This window comes from Aedes albopictus, chromosome 2 (assembly GCF_035046485.1).
Source record: "Aedes albopictus strain Foshan chromosome 2, AalbF5, whole genome shotgun sequence".
In the NCBI taxonomy this organism is placed as follows: domain Eukaryota; kingdom Metazoa; phylum Arthropoda; class Insecta; order Diptera; family Culicidae; genus Aedes; species Aedes albopictus.
This window is the reverse complement of record NC_085137.1, coordinates 130,033,589-130,056,762: the sequence shown is the minus strand read 5'-3', so window position 1 is coordinate 130,056,762 and position 23,174 is coordinate 130,033,589. Positions and strand designations below refer to the sequence as shown.

General features: G+C 39.4%; 1 protein-coding gene across 12 annotated transcripts in view; it reads right to left on the bottom strand.

The window, feature by feature from the left end:
- Nucleotides 1–23,174, bottom strand: part of LOC109417226 (restin homolog) — a 427,171-nt gene that overhangs the window by 9,332 nt on the left and 394,665 nt on the right. For 10 of the 12 annotated variants that reach the window (XM_062850413.1, XM_062850410.1, XM_062850414.1 and 7 more), the window contains 3 exons: nt 14,831–14,854; nt 13,852–13,954; nt 9,707–13,759 (listed from right to left, as the gene is read on the bottom strand). In XM_062850413.1, coding sequence (XP_062706397.1) covers nt 9,707–13,759; nt 13,852–13,954; nt 14,831–14,854 — 4,180 coding nt within the window. The remainder of the gene's footprint in view (nt 1–9,706; nt 13,760–13,851; nt 13,955–14,830; nt 14,855–23,174) is intronic. The other 2 variants (XM_062850416.1, XM_062850412.1) reach the window with 1 other exon arrangement.

Sequence of the window (23,174 nt, the reverse complement as noted above, 5' to 3'; positions counted from 1 at the left end):
ATAATCAACAGTTTTATCTTTACCTAATCAGTCCATAATTTTCTAATTGTAATGAATCTAATCTGTAAGGCTGTAAGTCAACTTATCCTAGCGCCCCCTGTCCTGTGTACTAACGAATTCAGGTAACGAATGATGAGTGTAACGCAGAGACCTCCTCTACCCACTCTTGCGTTACGTTAAATTTAACAATTATTGTTAAATTTGAGAAAATTCAAAGAATGCAAAGATTAGGTCTATGCAAGCTGAATTATAATTTGTTTTTGACTTGTGATAAATGCACGACGGATATTCCTTTGGTTCCCATTAGCACTTACGGCGATTCCTTCACTTGCGCTTAACTCGTAAACTAGATATATCTAGCTCAAAGTCCAAGCGGTGGTGAAAGAACTGGCGCTAAAGTGCTAATGGGTTAAGCCCTCCCATCGCGTCAAGATCGAATATCCAGGGGGAGGGTAAAGGGTTTCCTCGAGGACTTCCTCCAAAAAATATCCCAGGAATTTCTTCAGAGATTCCTCCAAGGTTTTCACCAGGAATTAATCAATGACCTTTTTAAGTTCTGTCAGCAAATAATCCCGGAATTCCCACTCCCGACATACTCACAAAATGTGGGTTCTTCCTTCGGAAGCGAAGTAAAGCATGGGTCCCGAGATGAATTAGCCTTGGGCTAAAAATCTCGTTAATACAGACAAAAACAAAAATCCCGGAATTACCCCAGAAAGTCCTCCAGGTATTTCTGCAGAAATTCTTCCAGGATTTTCTCTAGGATAACCTTCTGGATTTTTTAGTTATTTTTTCCAGTAATTCCTCCAGATTCCAGGATTCCAGGAATAGTTGCAGGGATTCCTTCAGGAATTCCACCAGGAATTCCGCTGAGAATTCCTGCAGGAACCTCTTCAACGATTTTTCCAGGGATTTCTCCACGAATTTCTACAAGGATTTTCCCAGAAATTGCTTCGATTATTTCTCCAGTAATTCCACCAGAAACTTCTCTAGAAATTTCTTCAGGCATTTCTTTAGAAATTCTTCAGGTTTTTTCAGGGATTCCTCCAGGCATTTCTCCAGGAAGTTATCCAGAGATTCCTTCAGGAATTGCTTCAGGAATTCCTCCAATGATTCCTCCAGGAAATTCTTCAGGATTTTTTAAGGATTCCTCCATGCGTTCATCCAGGAATTCCTCCATAGATTCCTCCAAGAGTTGCTTCAGGAATTTCTCCAGGGGTTTCTTCACAAATTTGCCCAAGGTTTCCACCATGGATTCCTTCAGGAATTCCTTCGAGGATTTCTCCAGGAATTTCTCCATAAATATCTCTAGTAATTCTTCCAGGAATTTCTTAAGGGATATACTAAGAAATAGAAAAATAATAGAAATAGAAATCTCCCACTACCGTGCCATGCCCTAATACCGTGACCTTAAGAATGCTCTTCACTTCAAAGAGCCCTGTAAAAATCAATTATTCGTGTTTCTTGATTTTTCAAACGCTATATTATTGGTTATTCTGTGTATTATGTATAATAAATATAATTAATAATATTCCAAATGTTTAAACCATTGTTAAAAACAAAATGGTAAAACATAGCATTGTGCCTAATACCGTGTATGTGACCCGCGTACATTGGTGGTCCTTTGAATCATCACTATATCAATCATACTAAGTTCATACTTAAAATAATCTGTGCGTTAAACGTTGCCTAGAGGTTTGTACAATTGATTCATAAAGTAAAAAAGTATCAATAATATTTTCAGCTTGCAGTTTTAGCCGAAACACGGTATTTGGAACACAAAAGGAACCATGCCCTAATACCGTGTATTGGTACTTCGCACTCACATTTTGTGAATATTTTTAATTGCTTGTTTTTGTAAATATGTGCCAAATTTATTACGCCTAACTTAAGAAGGTTTAATATGCTAATGATTGAATTAGTTACTTAGTTAAAAAAATAATACACTTAGTAAAATATTTGAGTTTTTTGTCAAATACACGGTATTAGGAGGCACACGGTATTAGGGCATGGCACGGTATTCCTCTACATATTCCACCAGAAATTCATCCAGTAATTCTTTCAAGAAATTCTTGAAATCTTGAGAGATTCCTCTAGGAATTCCCACAGGAATACCTCTAGGAATTCATGCAGGATTTTATCCAGGAATTTATCTAGGAACTCCTCTAGGAATTCCTCCAGGAATTGCTTCTGGACGTCTTTCAGAAATGATGTCAGCAATTCATCCAGGAATTTCTTCAGAAAATTCTCTAGGAATTTCTTCAGAGCTTCTTCAGAGACTCCCCTAAGCATTCCTCCAGGAATTATTAATCGAGAAATTGCTTCAGGGATATATCCAGGGATTTCTCCGGGGCTTTTCCCTGGGATTGCTCCAGCAAATCCTTCGAATATTCCTCCAGAAAATACTCCAAAAATTCCTCCAAGGATTCTTCCTGGAAATTCTCACAGAATTTCTTGAGGGATTTAACAGAAATTTCTACAGGAACTTCTCCCAGGATTCCTCTGGAGATTTCTCCAGGAGTTTCTTCAGGAATTTATCCAGGGTATGTTTCAAAGATTCATCCAGGAATTTCTTCAGGAATTCCTGCTAGGTCTAATCCATGAATTCAGGAATTCCTCCAGGGATTACACAAGGAATTTGTTCGGAAGTTCCTCCAGAGTCCAGGTATTCCTACAGGGCTCTCTCTCTCTAGAGATTTTTCCAGGAATTACTTCAGAGATTCCTCCAGGAATTTCTCTAAGATATCCTCTAGGGATTCCTCAAGAGATTTCTAGAGAAATTTTTCTAGGTATTTTTTCCAGAATTTCCAGTAATTGCTCCGGGAATTCTTCCAGAGATTGCTCTAGGAATTCCTGAAGTGATTTCCTTAGAAATTCCTCTCAGTTTCTTTTAATAAATTCATTCAGGAGTTCCTCCAGAACTTTCAGAAATCCTTCAATCATCTTTTCCAGGGATGTACCCAAGAATTTCTCCAGGATTACCCGATGATTTTTTTTTGAATTACTTCAAGAATTTCTGGAGGAATTCCTCCAGCGAATAGTATTGAACGCAGAAGAGTGTCATGGCAGCGCAGGTTTTGGTTGCGTGAAAGTCACTGTGACTTACTTCAAACATAGAAAGTACTTACATGCTAAAAGTTCTTTCAGATTTTTCTCCAGGGAATTCTTTTGGAATTTACCCAAAAAAAAACTCTTTCGGAATTCTGCCAGGGATTCCTCCCGCAATTTCTCTAGGAAATACACCAGAAACTCATCTAACAATTCCTTCTTAAATTTCTCATGCCATTTTTTTTGAATAAGTTCCAGGATTTCTTTTTTAAATTACATTATTTGAGAGTCCTCCGGATGTACTTGCATGAAATTCTTCAAAAATTTCTCCAGGCATTCCCTTTAGGAATTCTCACAGGAACAACCGGAGGGTTTCCTCCAGTGATAGTTTCAAGGCTTTTACGAGAATACCTTCAACAATTCTTCCAACGATCCTTCCAGAAATACGTCAATTGACATTTCTATAGGATTATGCTCTGAGATGGGTAAGTGCAGTAAAGGAGTATATTAAACTGTCTTCAGGGAAATTCCGTATTATGTAGACATTTTGAAAAAATCTTCAACAGCGTGATTGCAGAAGGGTTAAATAATGCTTTTATAATTTATTATATTCAATTTCATCGTGTTGCCTTTAGCTATAAAAGCTAGTAGGTGCAAATTTGGCTACGTTTTGGGGGAATTCCCGAAAGAGTCCTTGTAGAAATGCTTGCAGAAATTTTTGTAGGAATTTTCTAAAGGAATCTTTGAATAATGAAAATTAATTCCAAGATGTATTCGAAAATAATCATTGGGTTGATTTTGGTTGTATCTTTGATAACATTCTAGAACAGTACAATGAAGTATAGGAGTACTTAGACAAAAAGGATTCTTGAAGAAATTTTGAAAGCAAATGGACTTTTCGAAAAACTAATGATGAAGTGCCTAGATTATTAAAAAAAAAACAATTGCGAAAATCCCAAAAACTCCTCTGAAATTCTTTGGAACAAATCAAAAAATAATCTTAAAAAGAATTCCTATATATTCCCTTGGAAGATTTCTGCAGGAGGCCTTGGGGGAATTTCAGTAGGACCCCCTGAGGAAATTTCTGCAGGAATCTTTTGGGGATGAATGGGTTCATCCTTGTAGGGTTATCTGGAAATAAAACAACTTTGAGAAATCCCTGAATGAATCTTTGTAACGAAGCTTGAACAAATACTTTGAGAAAAATATCAAATATTCACTGAACTTTCCTAAAGGATTCTTGAACAAATTGTGAAAGAGATTTTGAAAAAAATCTTCTAAGGAATCTTTGGACGATTTCCTACAGCAATTATATGTGGAATTTCTGAATAAACCCCTGTAGGTAAAATTAAAGAAATGCATAAACAAATTCGAAAAAATCCTTGAAAGGACTTCAAGAAAAAACGTTTGAGGCACTGCAAAAGGAATTCTTGAAGAAATTTCTAAAATAAAATTCTTGAAGGAATTCCTTAAGGATTCCTCTGGAAAATTGTTTAAGGCGAAACTGGAAGCATTTCCTCACTTTTAGTTGATTTTTTATTAAATAACGACGCAATATTTTCAAAATCGGTTTTGGTACACATGTAGAGTATGGTATTAAGGTACATATCTATCTTCAGATTTATTTGTCGTGGTGGAAAATGTTTCCCATTTTTGCCGAAACAATTTTAAACCAACATTTTGGATAAAAATGGTTTCTGTAAAAACGGAAAACATTTTCCACCATGAAAAAAAATATGAGATACCTTGATTGATACCCTACATGTGCACGAAAATCGATTTTGAAAATATTGCTTCGTTATTTAATAAAAAAAAATCAAAAACCGAAAAAATGAAGAAAAGCGTCGTCTTAAGTGATTTTGTGAGGTAGCCCCAAAGGAATCGTTTGTGGAAATCTATAAGAAACATTTTTAGAAGTTTCGTGATGGCAATCCGGACGAAATGGGTGTTAGCGATAATATTGAAAATTGTCAATACAGAAAATCATGATGGAACTTTTGAAGAAACGTTAACATTTTTTATAAGAATTTCTGAAGAATTTCATCGGAATTTTTTTTTTTTGATCTTTTTCAGTAATTACTTTGTGAATCCGTGCAGCAATTGGCAGAGGAATCAAAAATATTTTTGAAACCCCTTCAGCAATTACTCTGAAAATTTCCTTCGGGAATTCCTTTGGAAATTCCTTAGGCATTTTTTTTTCTGATGTATGATTATTTTTAGAAAATTTCTTCGCCAGTTCTTTTGGAAAATGTCTGAGCTATTACATATGTTGAAAACTGCGTTCGCTATTCCTTTGGTAATATATTTTTAGGATCTCCATTAGAAGTCTCATTGAAAATTTTTCTTTTGAGAAATTGTTAGGCAACTCCTTTGGAAACTTCTTTATTCAATTCTCAGCAATGCTTCAGCAATGGTTCTGCAAACTTCTTCATATTTTAATTTCTACGGAAATTTCTTTAAAAAATCCTTATACAATTCGTTCGCAAATTTAAGCGACAATTTTTGAAAATTTCTCCGGTAATTCCTCAGAAAACTGCTTTGGTAATTCCTCTGGTAATTACTTTTAAAAATTTCTTATGGAATTACATCTGTTATTACTTTTGAAGTTCTATGAGATACACTCTTGCGAATTAAAAAAAAACAAGAATTTACAAAAGAACGGCCGAAGAAAATCTCAAAAGAACTACATAAGGAATTTCCAAAAAGTAAGAGAAGTTCACAAACAATTTCCTTAAAAAAGTCACATTGCAATCACTACAATGTTTTAAGAATTTTCAAATGACTTTCTTGAAGGAATTTATGTGAGAATTCTTGAAAAAATTCTTATATTTTTTATTTGGATTTCTAAAGGATGTGTTTCTGAACCCTTAAGGACAGACTTGTTAGAATTCCAAAATGGCCGCCATAATGGCCGACTTTGGCACCTACTCACGATTTCGAGCGCACAAATCTCTTCGTAAACACAACAAGCGCACCTGATCTTCTTATTTAAATCTTATTACAAGTGAGCAAGAACAGAATAATAAAATGCACTGTTGTTTGAAGTTCTGATGCACTGTTGAAACAGGATTTCAAGACATTTTGTCTTTAAGTGGCACATTGGAGGAATTTCTTAAGGCGAAACTGGAAGCATTTCCTCACTTTTTGGTTTTTGATTTTTTATTAAATAACGAAGCAATATTTTCAAAATCGGGTTTCGTGCACATGTAGAGTATGGATCAAGGTATCTTCTGATTTTTTTTTTGTAGTGGAAAATGTTTTTCGTTTTTGCAGAAACCGTTTTTGAACAAAATTTCACAAAAAAATGGTTTCTGCCAAAATGGTAATCATTTTCCACCTCAAAAAAATCTAGAAGATACCTTGACTCATACTCTACATGTGTACGAAAACCGATTTTGAAAATGTTGCTTCGTTATTTAATAAAAAATCAAAAACCGAAAAAATGAGAAAATGCTTCCAGTTTCGCCTTAAGCATTTTTGGCAAAAACACTCAAAGCATCCTCTGGAGGAATTCCTACAGAATTTGTTGATCGAATTTGTGAGAAATTTTTCAAATAAATTTTGCAGGAATAATTTTATATATGAATGAAGAAATCCTTGCAAGGAAGAATTCCTGAACGATTTCTTGTACAAAATTATTTGTAAAATACCTGGGAAAATCAGTTTAAGAATGAATGAATGGAATCAATTTAGGAAATTCTAAAAGAATATTTGAATAAATTCTGAACGAATCTTTGGAGAAATCGCAAGATAATTTACTCGATAAACTACTGAAGAAATCTTTGGAAAAAATCCTGGGGGAAGTTTGGGAGGAATTTCTAAAGGCCTCTTTGTAGGAATTCCTTGGATGGCCCCTAGAATCTATATAAATAAAAATGGAATGGTGTTTGTATGTCACGAATAGGCTCGGGAACGGGTCAACAGATCGACATGATTCTTTCACTGTTGCATTCCGCCAGGGCTCCGAAGTGTTTGTACGAAAAAATAATTAGAAAAAGTGACCGGAAAGGCAAGAAAAACAGGAAAATCTGAAAATCCATTTTGAGGAGCATTTCTTCATGGAACCGGATGTCAAAAAACAGAGTAGGCAGGCAGGACGACGTTTGCCGGGACTGCTAGTTTTGAATAATCCCTGGAAAAATCTATTACGAAAAAATAATGTAGCATTGCAAATGCCCATTAAAATATGACGTTCTAGTGGAACATTACAAATGCGTAATAAATTAGGACATCACAATTGGACAAATACAACACAGAACATATATTTTGCCCTGTTACCCTATTGTATAACAATTTCCAATGACAGGATGACGAGGTTTCATTAATGTTATTGGTCCATCAGTCAATCCTGTGATAGTATTTTCTCTGGCAGGTTGCCTTTTGTTCGCAGCATTAGTTGCTTTCGTAACTTTAGTTTTGTCTAGGAATTTCTAATCCTAAGGGGGCATTCCGATTCGGGATTCATCACTACAGTTCTATAACTTGAAATCTGTGCCAGGGAAAGGTTTACAACTCTAGTACTTAATCGCGGCCCGAAATGGCCTGAATGTTGGCAATCGAAATGAGATTGCGGGCCACCATTCTGCCAGAACCCTATAAATGTGCATTAATACTAGGGGAATACATATTTACAAGTAAAAATACAACATTTAACACAAAAATAAAACTTGTAATAAATCTCAAAAGTAATCTTCGGTAGAAGCCTTGGAGAAATTATTTAAAAAATTAAACAAGGAATGCTTTATCCGATTGTTGAAACCTTTGCAGGAGTTTCTAACAAGTTCCTTGAAGAAATTCTGAAATTTTTTTTTGATAATTTTCAAGAGATTTTCTTGAAGAAATAAAAAGCCTTGGAAAAATAGTCGACAGAATTCTTGAAGCGATTCCTGAAGAATTTCCGATGAAGACTCTCTACGATTTTATCTTGTTGTTTAGTTTTAAGTTTCCAGATCATTGGGGCTGAGTTGAGCCTGTTGGTATTAATAATAATAAATAAATAAAGAAGTGAAGTCTTAGCCTTGCATTAATCACTTAAAGGATGCTTCTAGGCTATTCATGAAGTAAGTGGCAAAACAGTTTTAGGAGGAATCCTTGGAAAAACTTCTGAAGAAACTGTTTGTTTTGATAAGATTAGGAATCTGTTCCTTAACCATTTAAGCATATGCGCTCTAATTTTCATCCTACTCAGAACAAACGAATGAAGCGCTTTTTATTTTGTTTCTTATTTTTGTCAAAAATGAGCACGAATGATAACAAAAAATATCGTAATCAATCTGTGCCGTAATCCCTTTGTTTTCGAATAATTTGGGATTGTAAGATTACTTAGGGCATGTTGTTTACCCTACCAGGAATTCTCAGAGATTTTTTTAAACGATTTTTTGGAGGAATCCTTGTGAAATTCTTGTTTGAGACGTTTGATGGAAACTTTGAATGATTTTCCAAATTTTTTGAAAATTCTCAAAAGAGTTTTGTAGGAGTCTTATCAAAAATCACAATAGAAATTTTTAAAAGAGTTCCCATAGGAATGCTAGCAAAAATTCATGAAGCAATCCTTGGGAAAACTCCTAGAGTTGATGGATATCGAAAAAAAAAATCGTTGGAGAAGTTCTAGAAGTTCAGAAGTTCCTCTGAGAATTTTCTTTGGAGAATTAAATTTCCTGGAGAAGTTCTAGAATGAATCTCTTAATAAAACCTTAGAGAAACTCCTTGAAGATCCTTGCAGAATTTTTTTTTTTGAAAAAAAAGCGTTGCAGTAATTTTTGAAGGAATTCTTGGCGGAATTTCTGAAGTAATCCTTGGGATTGAAGTGTTGAATGCTTGAGAAAATGCCCAGATAAATTCTTGGAGAAATTTCTGAAAGAGTTATGTGAAGGAATAATTGAGAAATCCTTGAAAATCATCAAAGGAATATCTGGAGGATCTCCTGAAAGAAACCGAGGAATGATTGAAGAAACTCTAGAAGAATTCTTCCTCTAACGGAATTCCGATGTAGCTTCTTAGAAGAACATTAGAAGAACATCTGCTTGCAAAAAAACATTGGAGAATCATTTTGTAGTATTCTTTTGTGGAATTTCTTAAGAATTCTATAGGTGATCTTCTAAATAACTAATTGAATCCTCAGAGATATTGTTGATGGAAACCCTGGTGGACTTCCTGAACATATGTTTCGAGAAATACTCGATGAAGCCTTTGCAAGATTCTTTTGAAGTTCTCTGAAGTACTTTTGAAAACATCTTCGAAGACAAAACTGTAAGAATTCTTGAAGGAGTGCTCAGAGAAATACTGAATGACATCCTTAATTAACCACTTAAAAGATTCTTTAAGACTAATTATTCTTCAAGAAAGTTTTTTTTTGAGAAAACGGTAAATCAATCTTTGAAGGAATTCCCAAAGGATTATTTTGTGCAATTATTGTTGAAAAAAAATCCACATAATTCTTAAAAAAAAATCTTACGCTCATTGATGAAACTCCGAGATGTATCCTTGCAGAAATCCCCGAAGACATTCATAAGGGTTACAGAAGTGGTTCCGCACCGGGCCCCCGTATTTCTGGCTACGCCACTGGCTGGAGACTCCCATGAAAACCCCCAAGTTTTGATGGTACCTACCCACATTTCACATCCACTTAAATAAAACGCTTCGAAAATCTGTATCTTACCTTCACATCCCTCGCAGTACTTCCGTGGCGGCGGGATCTTCCGTTCTCTCGGCTCCGCCGACGGGTGCTTGAGCGATTCCGGTGGACTGTCCGAACATTGCTTGGGGCAGTCTTCGGTTTCGTGCAGATCGAATTCGTCGCAAATGTCGCAGAAAACCCTGGGCGCCGGTTTCCGCTTGGTAAACTCGAAGCTCGTGTTGGGACCCTCGATGCTGGTCTGCTCCAGGGCTTGGATTCTCAGGGTCAGTTTGTCGTTCTTCCGCTGCATATCGGCGATGATCGAATTGAGAAAACTGATCTGTGCTTCGGAATCCTCGTCTCCATCGGTAGTTGATATCAGAGGGGCGCTAGGGGTGGCATTCGCCAGCTCTTGCGAGAGTTTCCGAACTTCATTGTCCTTCGATAGCAGTTGCGACCGCAGTAGATCAACCTCTTTCTGTAGCTTTCGCATCGTGATTTGCATCTCGGTTTCTCGTAGCTCCATTTCCTTCTTTTCGCATTCCAACTCGTGCTGTCGCTTTTCGACCGATCGCATGCTTCCAACCGTCTTGGCAGATTCCGCCATCTGTGTCTCGAATCGATTCATTGTGTCTGCCAATTTCGAACTGAGATCTGAAATTTCTTGCTGTTTGACGTTTTCCAGTTCCAGTAGCTTCTGATTCATCTCATGAAGCTTGTGCGAACTCTCCGTTTCGGAAACCTTCTTCTTGTTCAGAAGCTCTTCAAACTGTGTACTTTGAGCAGACAATTTTGTTTCCAACTCATTGATAGTTCTGCTTTGCTCTTTCATTTTGTCTTCTTGCTCTTTGACAGTCGCTTTCGATTTGTGCAACTCTTCTTTCAATCCACTAGCAGTAGCTGCCGTTTTCTCTCCCAGCTGGCTCTTTTCCGTAAGGCACTTCTCCGTCGATTCTAGCTTTTCTGCAAGCTGCCGGATCTCATCTTCCTTCTGCGCCAATCCCTTGCGAAGCTCTTCAAGCGTACTGTCTTTCTCATGCACATTTGAGTCTTTCTCCTTGACTTCATTGTGCAATCTCTCGATGTCGCTCAACTGCTTTCCAGCTTCCTCTTTTTGTGCTGCTATGAGCGTTTCCTTGGCTGACACTTCCTGTCTGAGTTCCTCCGTCAGTTTAACCAACGGTGTTAGTTCCTCTACCTTCGCCTTGAACTCATCTATCACTTTGCTCTTATCTTCAACCAACCCATTCAGACGACTGATTTCTCCTTCAAATTTCACCTTACTCTCTATAAGTTCTTCCTCGGTTTTCGTCGAGCCATCTCTCATTATCTCCAGCTGCGACCTATACTCACTCTTTTCCTTCTCTGCACTTTCCAAAGCTTCCTTCAGTTGCTTCACTTCCACCTTTAAGCCTTCTTTTCTACTAACCAAGTCAACCTGCTCTTCTTCCATCTCGTCGTACTTCGCCTTTAACGTCGCCAACTCGTCGCTAATCTCCTTTAACGAACCTTCCGTCTTCACCTTATCACCCGAAAACTCCTGAATCTGATTCAGATTCTGCTCCAGTTGTTTCAGCAGCTCAGAATGAGTCTCCGCATTGCGTTCCAACTGCTTGGTGGAATCGTCCATTTGCTCTTGTTTCCTCGACAGTTCCTCCTGAAGCGATCGCAATTCTTTCTCAAGCTCGGAAATTCTGGTGTTCTTCGTATCCAGCTGCGCCGAAGCATCGTGACTTCCCTTTTCCATTGATTGTCGCAAATCCGCGAGAGATGTCCGCAAAGAGCTTTCCTCCAGCTTAAGTTTATCGAATTCCCGCTTCAATGTCGTTTCCTTCTCCACATGTTCCTTCAATCGCGCTTCAGTTTCCTCGCGTTCTTTCATAGTACTGTCCCGGTTCTTCGCCAACTCCTTCTCCAACTCACTCAACGACTTCTCCAAGCTGGCAACCTTTCCACTCAAATCCCCTTTCACTTTCTCAAACTCCTCCGCCCTCGCCTGACTCTCCTGCACCAATCGACTTCTCTCCTCATCGAAGCTTGCCTTCAGCCCGGCGATCTCCTGCACCAAGTTCTCCCTCTCAACCTCGGCGGCCTCCTTGATCTTGGCCAGCTCCACATTAAGCTCGTTTTCGCGATCTATCTTCTGGTTGGAAACCTGCTGCATCTCGCTTCTCACCTGCTCGATCTGCTCGTTCAGCGCCTGATTCGTCTGATTTGCCTCGTCCAAGCGCCGCTCCATGTCAATTTTGCTACCATTGAAGGTATCCTGCAGTTCTTCCAGCTGTCGCTGCTTGGTTTTCAATTCATCCGCCAGCTTCGAAAGCTCCGAGTTGGAATCCAGAGTGGACGACCGCAGCGAGTCGATTTCCTTCTCCAGATCTAGCTTTTGCTGCTGAAGCTGCGTTGATTTCTGCTCCTGGGCTTCCAGTTTGCGTTTGACATCGGCCTGCTCGATCTCTAGCTTTCCGAATGCTTCCTGGAGTTCAATCAGCTTGGTTTCGGTGGATGAGACCTTTTCGTTGGCGGTTGATAGCGATTGGTTTATTTTGTCGATTGTATCCGTTTTGGCGGAAAGTTGCGCACTAAGGGATTCGATCTGCTTGGTCAATTCACGATTTTCATTGAGCTTGGAAGTCAGCTCGTCGCTTGTTGATTTCTGCGTCGCCCCTGATTGATTCAATTGAAGCAAAAGTTCGGTCTTTTCCTGGCGTAGCTTGTCTAGGGAAGCCTCCAGCTCGGTGGTGATTGCATCCTTTGCAGCGAGAGCTTCCTCTTGTGCTTCCTTCGCTTTCTGTACATCTTCCTCGTACATCTTTTGTGCGTTCTTTAGACGTTCCTCCAGGAGGGAAATCGCCGAAGCGGATTCTTTCTTGGTCTTTTCTAGTTGTTCACTAAGCTGCATTCGTTCTTCGTTCAGCTCACCCAGAGCGCTGTCCCTGTCGGCGAAACGCTTGGTTGTGTCCTCTAGCTCCTGCTGTACACTCGCTTTGGCCGCGTTGAGTTCCTTCAGTTCGGTCTGAAGCGCACTGATGAGAACATCGTTGTCCTCTAGCTGTTTGTCTTTGGCAAGTTGTTCAGTCTCATAGTTGGCAAGTTTGTTTAGCAAATCCTCCTTCGTTTTTGTTTCGAACTCCAAGCTAGCGCGCAGTTCGGCTAAGCGAGTCTCTTTGTCTTTGACTGATTCCTCCAATTTTTTGGTCAACTCAGCGACAGTGGATTCCATGTTGGTTATCTGGAACTGCTTCGCTTCGACCTCGTGCTGCTTTTGCTCCAGTTCTGTCTCCTTCGAACGCAGCAACGCCATCTGTTGTTCGCTTCCTGCTGAACTGTTTTTCAGATCATCTTGGATTTTCGCTAGAAGTGTTTCCTTATCTTGAAGATTCTTCTCTTTAGCCTTGATCGCCTCTTCCAACGCTTGTTCAGCCTTCTTGGCATCTTTCAAGCTATCTTCAAGCTTCTTGATCTGTTCCTCGGATGCAACAATTCTGACCTGCAACTCCGCAAGCTTATTGTCTCGTTCATCGACCAACGCCTTCGCATTCTCCTCCTTCACCTTCACTTCCTCCAACTCCTTCTTTAGCTTACCGATCGCTCCGTCCTTCTCCTCCAGCACCGTCTTCAACCCACTCTCACCCTCAAGCAACTTGACATCCCGTTGGCGAATGTCACTCAACAGCCCCTTGATCTCCCCCGTCAGTTTCTCGATCTGCTTGTCCTTCTCCAAAACCAGCGATTCCTTGGCTCGTAGATCGCTTTGCAGGTGTGTCACCTCCTCGTCCAGCGCTCCCTCGGCATTCTTCATGTCCAGGTATTGTTTCTCCAGTTCGGCATCCTTGGCCGTCAGCTCCACACCCAGCACATCGATCCGATCCTCCAGATAGGCGATCTTCTCCTTGAGACACTGCTCGCTGATGTTGTAGCTCGATTCCTTGATGTCCAGGTTCTTCTCCGTTTCGGCGAGCCGTTCGTGCAGCTTGGAGATTTCATTCTCGAGCGAATGCTTCAACTCCTCGGACAGGTGCAGCTTCTGGTCCCGCTGGAGGATCTCCGCTTTGAGCTTGTCGATTTCCAAGTTCAGCTGGGACGTGGCATCGACTGTGTTTACGTTTGTGGGGATAGAGAAATTGTGAGGTTATGTCGAAATAGAGGTTAGGTTTTGGACAGCAGACGCCACGTGCCAAACATACCTGTATCCCTGGCCGGAAGATCCGGTTCCGCTCCGGAGCTGCCCTTCTCGCCCAGCTGCTTCTCGAGGTCCGCTATCTTTTCTTTGTAGATTTGCGTTTGTGCCTTGTAGGGGAGAAAGAAAGAGGAAAGATGTTGATAAATTTCCATTAGACAGCCTTAAATGTTTAGTCGGAAATCGCTTTCGTACGCATACAACACATGACAGCACATGCAGCATGCTTCGGTTTGATAGTGTTTTGAGAGGTTTTGTGTATTAACATGGAGAAGTGTCATTTATGGGGGGTGTTACTTTCAGCGACTACTAGGATTATCTTTTAGGCTTGTTACTTAAGGCTTTTTACGGCATCATCAGCATCGGCAGCCATGTTGAATATGAGCCTGAAAATTTCAAAGTGATAATTCTCTGCCACCAAAGCGAATATTTGTATGAAAAAGTATCATCCTATATGCTCACTCGCAGTGATTGCGATGATACTTTTTCTGCTGCGTTGCTGCAGAATTCACAGTTTTTTATCACTTCAAAAATGCGAGGCAAACAATCATTGAAAAGCAAAAAGTCAATGATTCGTTTGAAAACTTAGTGATGCAGTAAGACACCTTAAGTTGTTAGCTTGGTTGTTAACTAGTGTACGGAGGTTACAGAAATATCTAATACGAAAGAAAAACAAAATAGGTATGACGGAAAGACTATGATAAATGGTGTAGAAAATAATGAAATCATGCAAACACGAGTTATTACCAATTAATACACAGCCAATTATTGCATCTTTCTCACAATGAATTCTAAATTACATGAAACATTTTTTCTTGTTTGATGTAATTTGGAATCAGTAGACAAGCACGCAGGGAATGCAACGACAAGCACATGGTTTTTGCTATGGATAAGTGTAGATTAGATTTAGCCAATCGCCTGAAGAAGACGCTAGTGCGTTACGTGCATTCCATCAATCCATTCCTCCATGGATGTTTCATACTCACATGAACCGAATTTTGAATTTTGCGCTGTATGGTCAGATTGGGTTTGATTGTATTTTTTACAATTTTTGTGCCAGGGAAAAAGTGATGAGAGAAAAAATGAAATAAGAAGAGATGGAAAAGTGATTTGAATACTGAAGTAATATAAAAATGGGCCTGCAATTAAAATATAAGAACTTATGACTACACTGAACGGCGGCTTGCGGTGAAAATTACTATTCTGAGGGTCAATTTAAATACACAACGCTACTAAATTTGTGCAGACTGAGTTTCGTTTCAATTCAACAGAATTATGTTTTCAATTTTACCATGGACTCGATTTTCAATTAAAAAAAGTTTCTGTTGGCAACCGGATTCGAACCAAGAACCTTGACATCACCAGGCTCGCACGCTACCACTCGGGTATCGAACCGGTTGATGTGAGAAGAAACAAAACGCACACAAGAAGCGTTGGTGGGTCGATGATCATTTTTGCCATGGTAAATTTAATAACATTTTTATGCTGGTCATTACCGCAAGCCGCCTATCAGTGTAAAGGTTAAATACTAGTAACACATACAAATAGACGTATCACTTGGAATAAAGTTAAATTAAAACGATTAAAACCAACGTCACAAAAATATAATCGCCCAATGCTAATTACGCTGTGTTTCGCAAAACCCACTGAGTAGATGGCGGTAGTGAGCAAACGTCAAACAGGAGCAAAAACGATGCGGGCGCCATGAGCAAGAGATTTGCGAACTACATAATTTTTGAATAGTCCGTTAAGAAGGGAAACGATGGCAAGTAGGTAGAGTGAGACGTCTGTTTGTCTGTGCTGCACAGAAAAAATAGACCCAAAACCAGTTTGACCTGTGTTTTTTTTTTCAAACTTTATGGTATGAGGTTATGTTTTTCGATAACACATGGTTTCGAAGAATTTACATCGCTGAAGCTCATAGCCTTGCACATATTATCGGGATCCAACTGTACTCATAAAATTATATCGATAACAAAGTTCAAGTTTTTACAATTGATATAAAGTCTTCGAATACTTTCCTGCATTTACACAATGAGGAGAGGCTAGTCCCAAGCATCATCTGTTGGTTCTTTGTGTAAATGCAGTTGTCCTTGCAGAGTAACAGAGGAGCAACCGCGGGCGGTCAATCATGATCATGCTCATGCTCATGCTCATGATATAAAGTCTTCGAATACCATTAATTCTCTAAATTGTACAACACAAAGTAACAAATTATGAAATTGAAATATAATTAATTTGCTATCCACAACTAGGTGATATTTCTTTTTGTAAACCATGATCACAGACAAACAGACGTATCACTTGGGACAAATTGCGATAAAAACATCGTCACGAAAACATAATCGCCCAATGCTAATCAGGCTGTGTTACGCAAACCACTCAGTAGGTGGCGGTAGTGAGCAAACGTCAAACAGGTGCAAAAACGATGCGAGCGCCGTGACCGAGCGATTTGCGAACTACAAAATATTTGAACTAACCGTTAAAAAGGGTAACGATGAGAAGTGGGTAGAGTGAGACGTCTGTTTGTCTGTGCCATGATTATTTGAACGAATTATTGCAGGAGATTTTACATAAACGTGTAAACTAAAAATGGCAGAATATTTTATAATTTGATGTATTATTAACACTGATTTATCTGTGTTATCAAGTTTGCATTTGGAAACAATAATGTTTGAAAGTAAATTTGTGTTGATTCAATAGACATCAAAAGTCAAATCGATTCCCGTTTTTGTAGAAAAAGAACGAATAAATATTATAACAATTTGACATCAGACCTGAAAGGTATCAAAAAGTGGCTTCAACGTTCTTGCAGAATGGAGGATGTGTACTTGCAGAAAACCATTCTGAACTAAAACAAAATTAATTCAAGACTATATTCATTCAAAAGAAGCATTGAAAAATGTTATCAAATCAAGAAAATATTTTCAATTGCGAAAAACTCGAAAAAAATGAAAAATATTTGAGACAATAGGTACACAGGATAAACGAATTCTAGTAGATGAACTGGTGGTGAATTTATGAAGCCATTTATTAAATCATTTCTGAAAAAAAAATATATATAACTAGGAGAGACCGAGAAGACTTGATATCTCCGTGTTTTATCAGAATCTAAAATAGTTTTCTTGTAACATATTTTTTTTCAAAACTACTTTTGAACGAAAGGCTATGCAAGTATTGTAAATTGTGCAATGCATTATTTTTTAATCCTCCTAAGATGTTAGGCTAACGCACCACGATCACGTAGTGCACGTTCAGCGAGCCTGTCTGGGTCATATTGACCCCAACAGCCCACTAGGGCTAAAGGCTGACTGCTTGTATCCCTCAACGGATCTCTGGTGAAATCTCTGAAGGAAAACTGAATAAGAAATCTCGGAAGGAATCAATACTGGAACGAATTCCTGAAGAAAATCCAGGAAGAATCGTTAAGCAACCGCGCAATATCGGGAATAATCCGTGAAAGAATCCCGGAAGGAGTCCTGTGAAAAATCCAAAAGGTATACCGGGAAATAATGAACAAAATCTGGGCGAAATCACTGGTAAAATACTGGAAAATATTGTTGTTTGAATTCCGAAAGAAATCACCGAAGGAATCCCGGGGGATTTTATAGGAATCTGGTTGGAATTTCTAACGGGATTCTAGAAAAAAAAAAATGCTGGAGGAATTATTGATAGAGAAAACCTGGGAAAGTCCTGGAGCAATCCCTAAAGAAAATCTGGTAAGCTTCAAAGAAGGAGTTGCAAAAAGAGTCTCGAAAGAAATTTTGGAACAAAATACGGGAAAAAATATTGAAAATCTCGAGAAAAATCAATGAAGAAACCCCGGGAGGATTTTCTGTATAAATCGCGGAGGAATCCTAAACGGAAAACAGGAAAGAAATCCCTAAAGGCATCCAAATGAATTAAGGAATGTCAGAAGGAATCCCGGGAGGAATCCTTGAAAGAATCCCTCAATGAATCTTAAGAAAAATCCTTAAAGGAATCCTGCTAAAAAATGAAGAAATCCCGGAAGGTATCCATTAAGGAATTTTGAGAGAAATTCCTGAACGAATCGCGAAAGGGATCCTTGAAAAAACCCCGAACAATATTTCTGAAGAAATTCCGGAAGAAAATCCAAGAAAAATCCTTGGAATTCCTGATGGAATCTCGGGAACAACGGGAATACTCCTCGAAAGAACACGGACAGAATCTCAGGTGAAAAAAAAAACAATGGAATCGCGAGAGGAATAAATGAAGGAATCCCTGATGTTCCCTGAAATTCCTGATTAAAAGCCAGAAAATATTACTGAATGAATCCCGGGAGGAATCAATGGAAGAATCATGGGAGGCATTTATGACGAAGTTCCAGAAAAACAATCCTAGAAAAATTCTGGAGGTCCCTGAAGGAATGCCAGAAAAAAATCACCAAGGAAAACCCCAGCAAAATCAATGAAGGAATCCAGGAAAGAACCTGGAAAAATGTCACAGACATTTCTGAATGAAACCGAGAAATCAGTTAAGGGATCCCAGGTGAAATTCCTGGATGATTCTTTAGAAGGGGTCCCAGTAAGACTAAGAATCCTGAATGGGATGCTGGAAGGAGAAATCTTAAACGAATCCCCCAGGACTCTTGGGAAGAATTACAAGATGTAATCTGTTAGGAGTTGTAGAAGAAGAATGAATTGCTGAATATTTTCATAGATTTATTCCTGCGGGAGGCCTATACCAAAAATACGTGATACATATGAATTACACCAGTTCCATCTAGTGGTGATAATTTTTGACTGCAAATCTTTTCGATACATGGCTCTTGTACACTTAAACGACTCATCATGGATTTTTGCACCCTGTAACAAAAAAACTGAACCATTTTGTATTAAACTTAATACTTTTCACAGTTATGTATTAACACAGTACAGATAAACAGACGTAACTCTTGGAGGAAATTCATCAAAACCTATTGCCCGGTGTCTTGCATGAGCATTGAGCACACTGCATAATGGTCCGAGGGCCGTATTTAAGTGAAAAAAAAAAACGCCTAAACTATTAGTTTTAGTAATATACTTCCTTCGGGCAAGTTTCGTCATATTTTTTGAACATTTTTTTCAATAAAGTGAGATTAGGGTGGTCCAAATGGTTTCTCGAAGATCATAATGTCAACTTTTGATTGCTTCCATATAGAGAAATAAAATATTCTACAAAGTTGAAAATCACTTAATTTTAAAAAACTTTGCCGAAGAAACCATATTGCTATTACTTATAGTATTAAGTCTATGCTTATAGTTTCAGAGATATTATTTTTTAAGGAAAAAAAATCAGGGTGACAGAAAGAAAAGGTTTTCTTTCGATAACTTTTATACATTGATTTCTCGCAAAAAACTTTGTTTCGAGCAGGTTCAGTGCATTCAATATGCAACTTTTTTCCCAAGACAACAAAGTTCTATATCCTCAATTTAAAAAGTTATTCATAATTTCTTCTAAAAATGGCTTATTTTTGACATTTAATATCTCAGAATGGCGTCTCAGAAAGTCTTGTTTAAAAGATCTTATTCTCATCTTTCAATGGTGAAAAAGCGAAAAATGTGTCTTTCGTTAAGGAGAAACATCAGAGAATACAAATATGGCTGCCACAATGGCCGACTTGGTACCCTAATCACGTTTTCAAGAGCACCAACCTTGAAAATTAGTTAACAAATCCTGTGAGCAAAGCCTGGATAAAAAAGTACGGCTTGGTTCGTTCGTCAGATTTGTGCCTGTAAAGTTTGTATGCAAAATTGCAATGGGATTCCTTGATGTTTCTCCTTAAAAGCGTTTAAAATATTTTTTAAAATATATGGAACTGTTATAGAAAAAAAAAACACCCTAAGTACGAAAATATAAGAGATACGAGTTTGTTGTCTTCGACAAAAATGTGACATTTTTTTTATTCTTCAACCACTTAAGGACAGACTTGTTAGAATCACAAAATGGCCGCCACTATTGCCGACTTTGGCACCTACTCACGATTTCGAAAGCACAAATCTTTTCGTAAACAAAACCAGCGCACCTGAGCTTCTTATTTTAAGCTTATTGCAAGTGAGCAAGAACAGAATAATAAAATGCACTGCTGTTTGAAGCTTGCTTCTTGAGATTTGTGCGTCTGAAGTTCTGATGTACTGCTGAAGCGGGATTTCAAGACGTTTGTCCTTAACCTAATTTAACAGTTCCTTTGTCCTCTAGGCACTACGTGAGCGATTCCAATTGGCGGCTGCACTTACACTTTGTACAGCGCCTAAACGTATTATAATCTAATTATACCATATCGAACTGTTTGCTTTTGCGCTGCTGCCACTTTTCTACCCTGTCCATGGTAGAATGATGAGCACGAGGATGTTGATGTGTGACTCTTGTTCCTTTTCCAGTCCGATTGGGAGTCCATTATGTGTTGCCGTTAGCCGATATCCAAGTTTCCGGATCCGTTAGAGCATATGCTCAGAAAAGGGTCAGGTGTCAGTCGCTCTCGGGGGGAAAAGCAACTGACGAAAAATTGCAAGTGCCGGGGCTGGGATCGAACCCATGACCATCCACTTATGAAGTGAACGTGTAGCCACTACGCGACGGGCCCCGGCAAATGTGTGACATTATAAGTATATAAAGTGTTCAGAACAAAGTATTCCGATAAATCAACTAATCAAAACATATTGAAAAAAAAAACCGTTTCTTCTGAAGAAATTCAACCAGTTCCTTATAAGAAACGGTTTTCTCCCGATATGTTTTGATTGGTTCAATATACTTTTTACAAAGGTACTAATATGCGAGTTGGGGCAGTACAGTAGTTAAAATTGGGTTTTTGAAGGATATGCAGATTATTTTTTGACCTGAATTTTCACTTGAGAATAAATCAAAATACAAAAAGTCGTAATCTTTGGTGCACTGGGAATATTTTCAGAATAGATTTCAAGTTTGTATGGGATTTTTCTTCGAGATATATTGGATATTCAACAATTAGGAAATAACTAATACTGATAATGATTGAAAGATAACGATTCCTAGAAAGATAAAGGTTCAAAATTTTTGAGGATTGCAGTTGCTATGGGACATTGCATTGGAAGTATTCATTTTTAAGCCTGAATATTGCACATAAAAATACTAAAACATGTAAAATAATTGAAAGCAAATGAAAATTAGGAGTTTAAATGGACAAAACAGTTGTGTTCTTCTTCTTCTTCTTTATGGCTCTACGTCCCCACTGGGACTTGGCCTGCCTCGCTTCAATTTAGTGTTCTTTGAGCACTTCCACAGTTATTAATTGAAGGGCTTTTCTTTGCATGCCATTGCATGAATTTGTATATTGTGAGGCAAGTACAATACACTATGCCCAGGGAGTCGTGATATCAAGATCCTCATGGACGACTTCAACGCGAAGGTTGGTTCCGACAACTCGGACTATGAGCACGTCATGGGACGCCATGGTCTTGGAGAAATGAGCGAAAACGGAGAGCTGCTTGCAGAGTTTTGTGGCAACAATACATGGTGATTGGAGGATCGCTCTTTCCTCATTGACCAGTGCACAAAGTGACATGGGCTTCCCGTAATGGCGTCACGTAAAATAAAATCGACCACATCTGCATCAGCCGAAAATGGCGACGGAGCCTTCTTGATATGCGGAACAAACGTAGCGCCGACATTGCGTCCGGCCATCATCTCCTAATCGGCGAGATCCGACTGCGTAATGCTAGGATCCATCGACAGGAGGAGAAAATCGAGCGCCGGTTCAACACACGCCGACTGGAAGACGCTGCGCAGAAAAGGTCCTTCGTCGAGGAGCTAGAGAACCGTACTGCGAATATTCCAGCAGGTGGAAGCGTATAAGATCAATGGAGCGCCGTCAAGAACGCCTTCATCGCCACCGGCGAGAATAATTTGGGTGAGCTACGCACCCGGAGAAAGCAATGGATCTCAGATGATACCTGGAGGAAGATAGAGGAGCGAAGGGATGCAAAGCCGCGATAGAGCGAGCGAAAACACGAGGAGCCAAAACCGTAGCCCGTCAGCGCTATTCGGCTCTGGAGAAGGAAGTAAAGCGCTCATGTAGGCGGGACAAAGGAGCATGGGCGGACTCCCTAGCTGACGAAGGTGAGAAAGCCGCAAACACCGGCGACATCCGTCTCCTCTACGATGATTCACGTCGCCTTAGTGGGACCAAGATGAATGCAACGATGCCCGTGAAAAACACGTCTGGACAGTTACTGACCGACCCGGCTGACCAGCTGAAACGCTGGTTCGAGCCCTTTGGAAACCTTTTTCAAGTGTCGGTCCCGCCATCAACACCTCAGCATGATCCGCCAAGGGTTCGACGCATTACTGTGTATCGTTCTCAAAGTCCTCTGCAAAGTGATCCTTAACCGGATACAGGAGAAGATTGACGCAACTCTCCGACGGCAGCAAGCAGGATTCCGTGCCGGACGATCCTGTGTGGACCATATTGTCACGCTCCATATCATTCTGAAGCAAATCAATGAATTCCAAGAGTCTCTCTACCTGGTGTTTATTGATTACGAAAAAGCTTTCGACCGTCTCAATCACGAAAACATGTGGGAAGCCCTCAGGCGCAAGGGTATCCCTGAGAAAATCATCGGCCTCATTGAAGCACAGCACAGGGCATTTTCGTACAAAGTACTGCACAACGGTGTTTTGTCCGATCCCATCCGGCTCGTTGCTGGAGTGAGGCAAGGATGTATTCTATCACCGCTACTGTTCCTCATCGTTATCGACGAGATCTTGGTTGATGCGATTGACCGTGAACCAAATCGTGGATTGCTTTGGCAATGGCAACCTAAATGACATCGAACTGGCTGATGACGTTGCTCTCCTAGCTCAACAGCGCTCTGATATGCAGATCTTGCCAATCGCTCCTCAGCGGCAGGTCTTACCATGAAAACACGGTCAACCATTCCGTCATGGGTCATGGGTTCAATTCCCAGCCCCGCCACTAAAAACTTTCCGTCAAGTCGACACTAGTCAGCTGACCCTCATCTGAGCACATGCTCTAACGTCTAACGAAACCGTATAATTTGATGATGACCACGGTGATACTAATGGACTCCGGATGGACCCATCAAGCTGTCTTCATCGTACTAAATATCGAAATATTTATTTAGCTTTATTTAATGTTTTGTACTTTTTATAGAGGTGAGAATGAAAACAGAAAGAACATAATGAAGTGGTATTCGTTTGTTTTCGAATAGGATAAATTTGGGAGCATACGATTAGTAATGACTCTGCGACCCTATTTAAAACTGAACAGTGAACAACAACCTAATAGTGATCCTAGTCTCCGGCCGTCATGTTGGGTGTTTAAACCCCCGATAC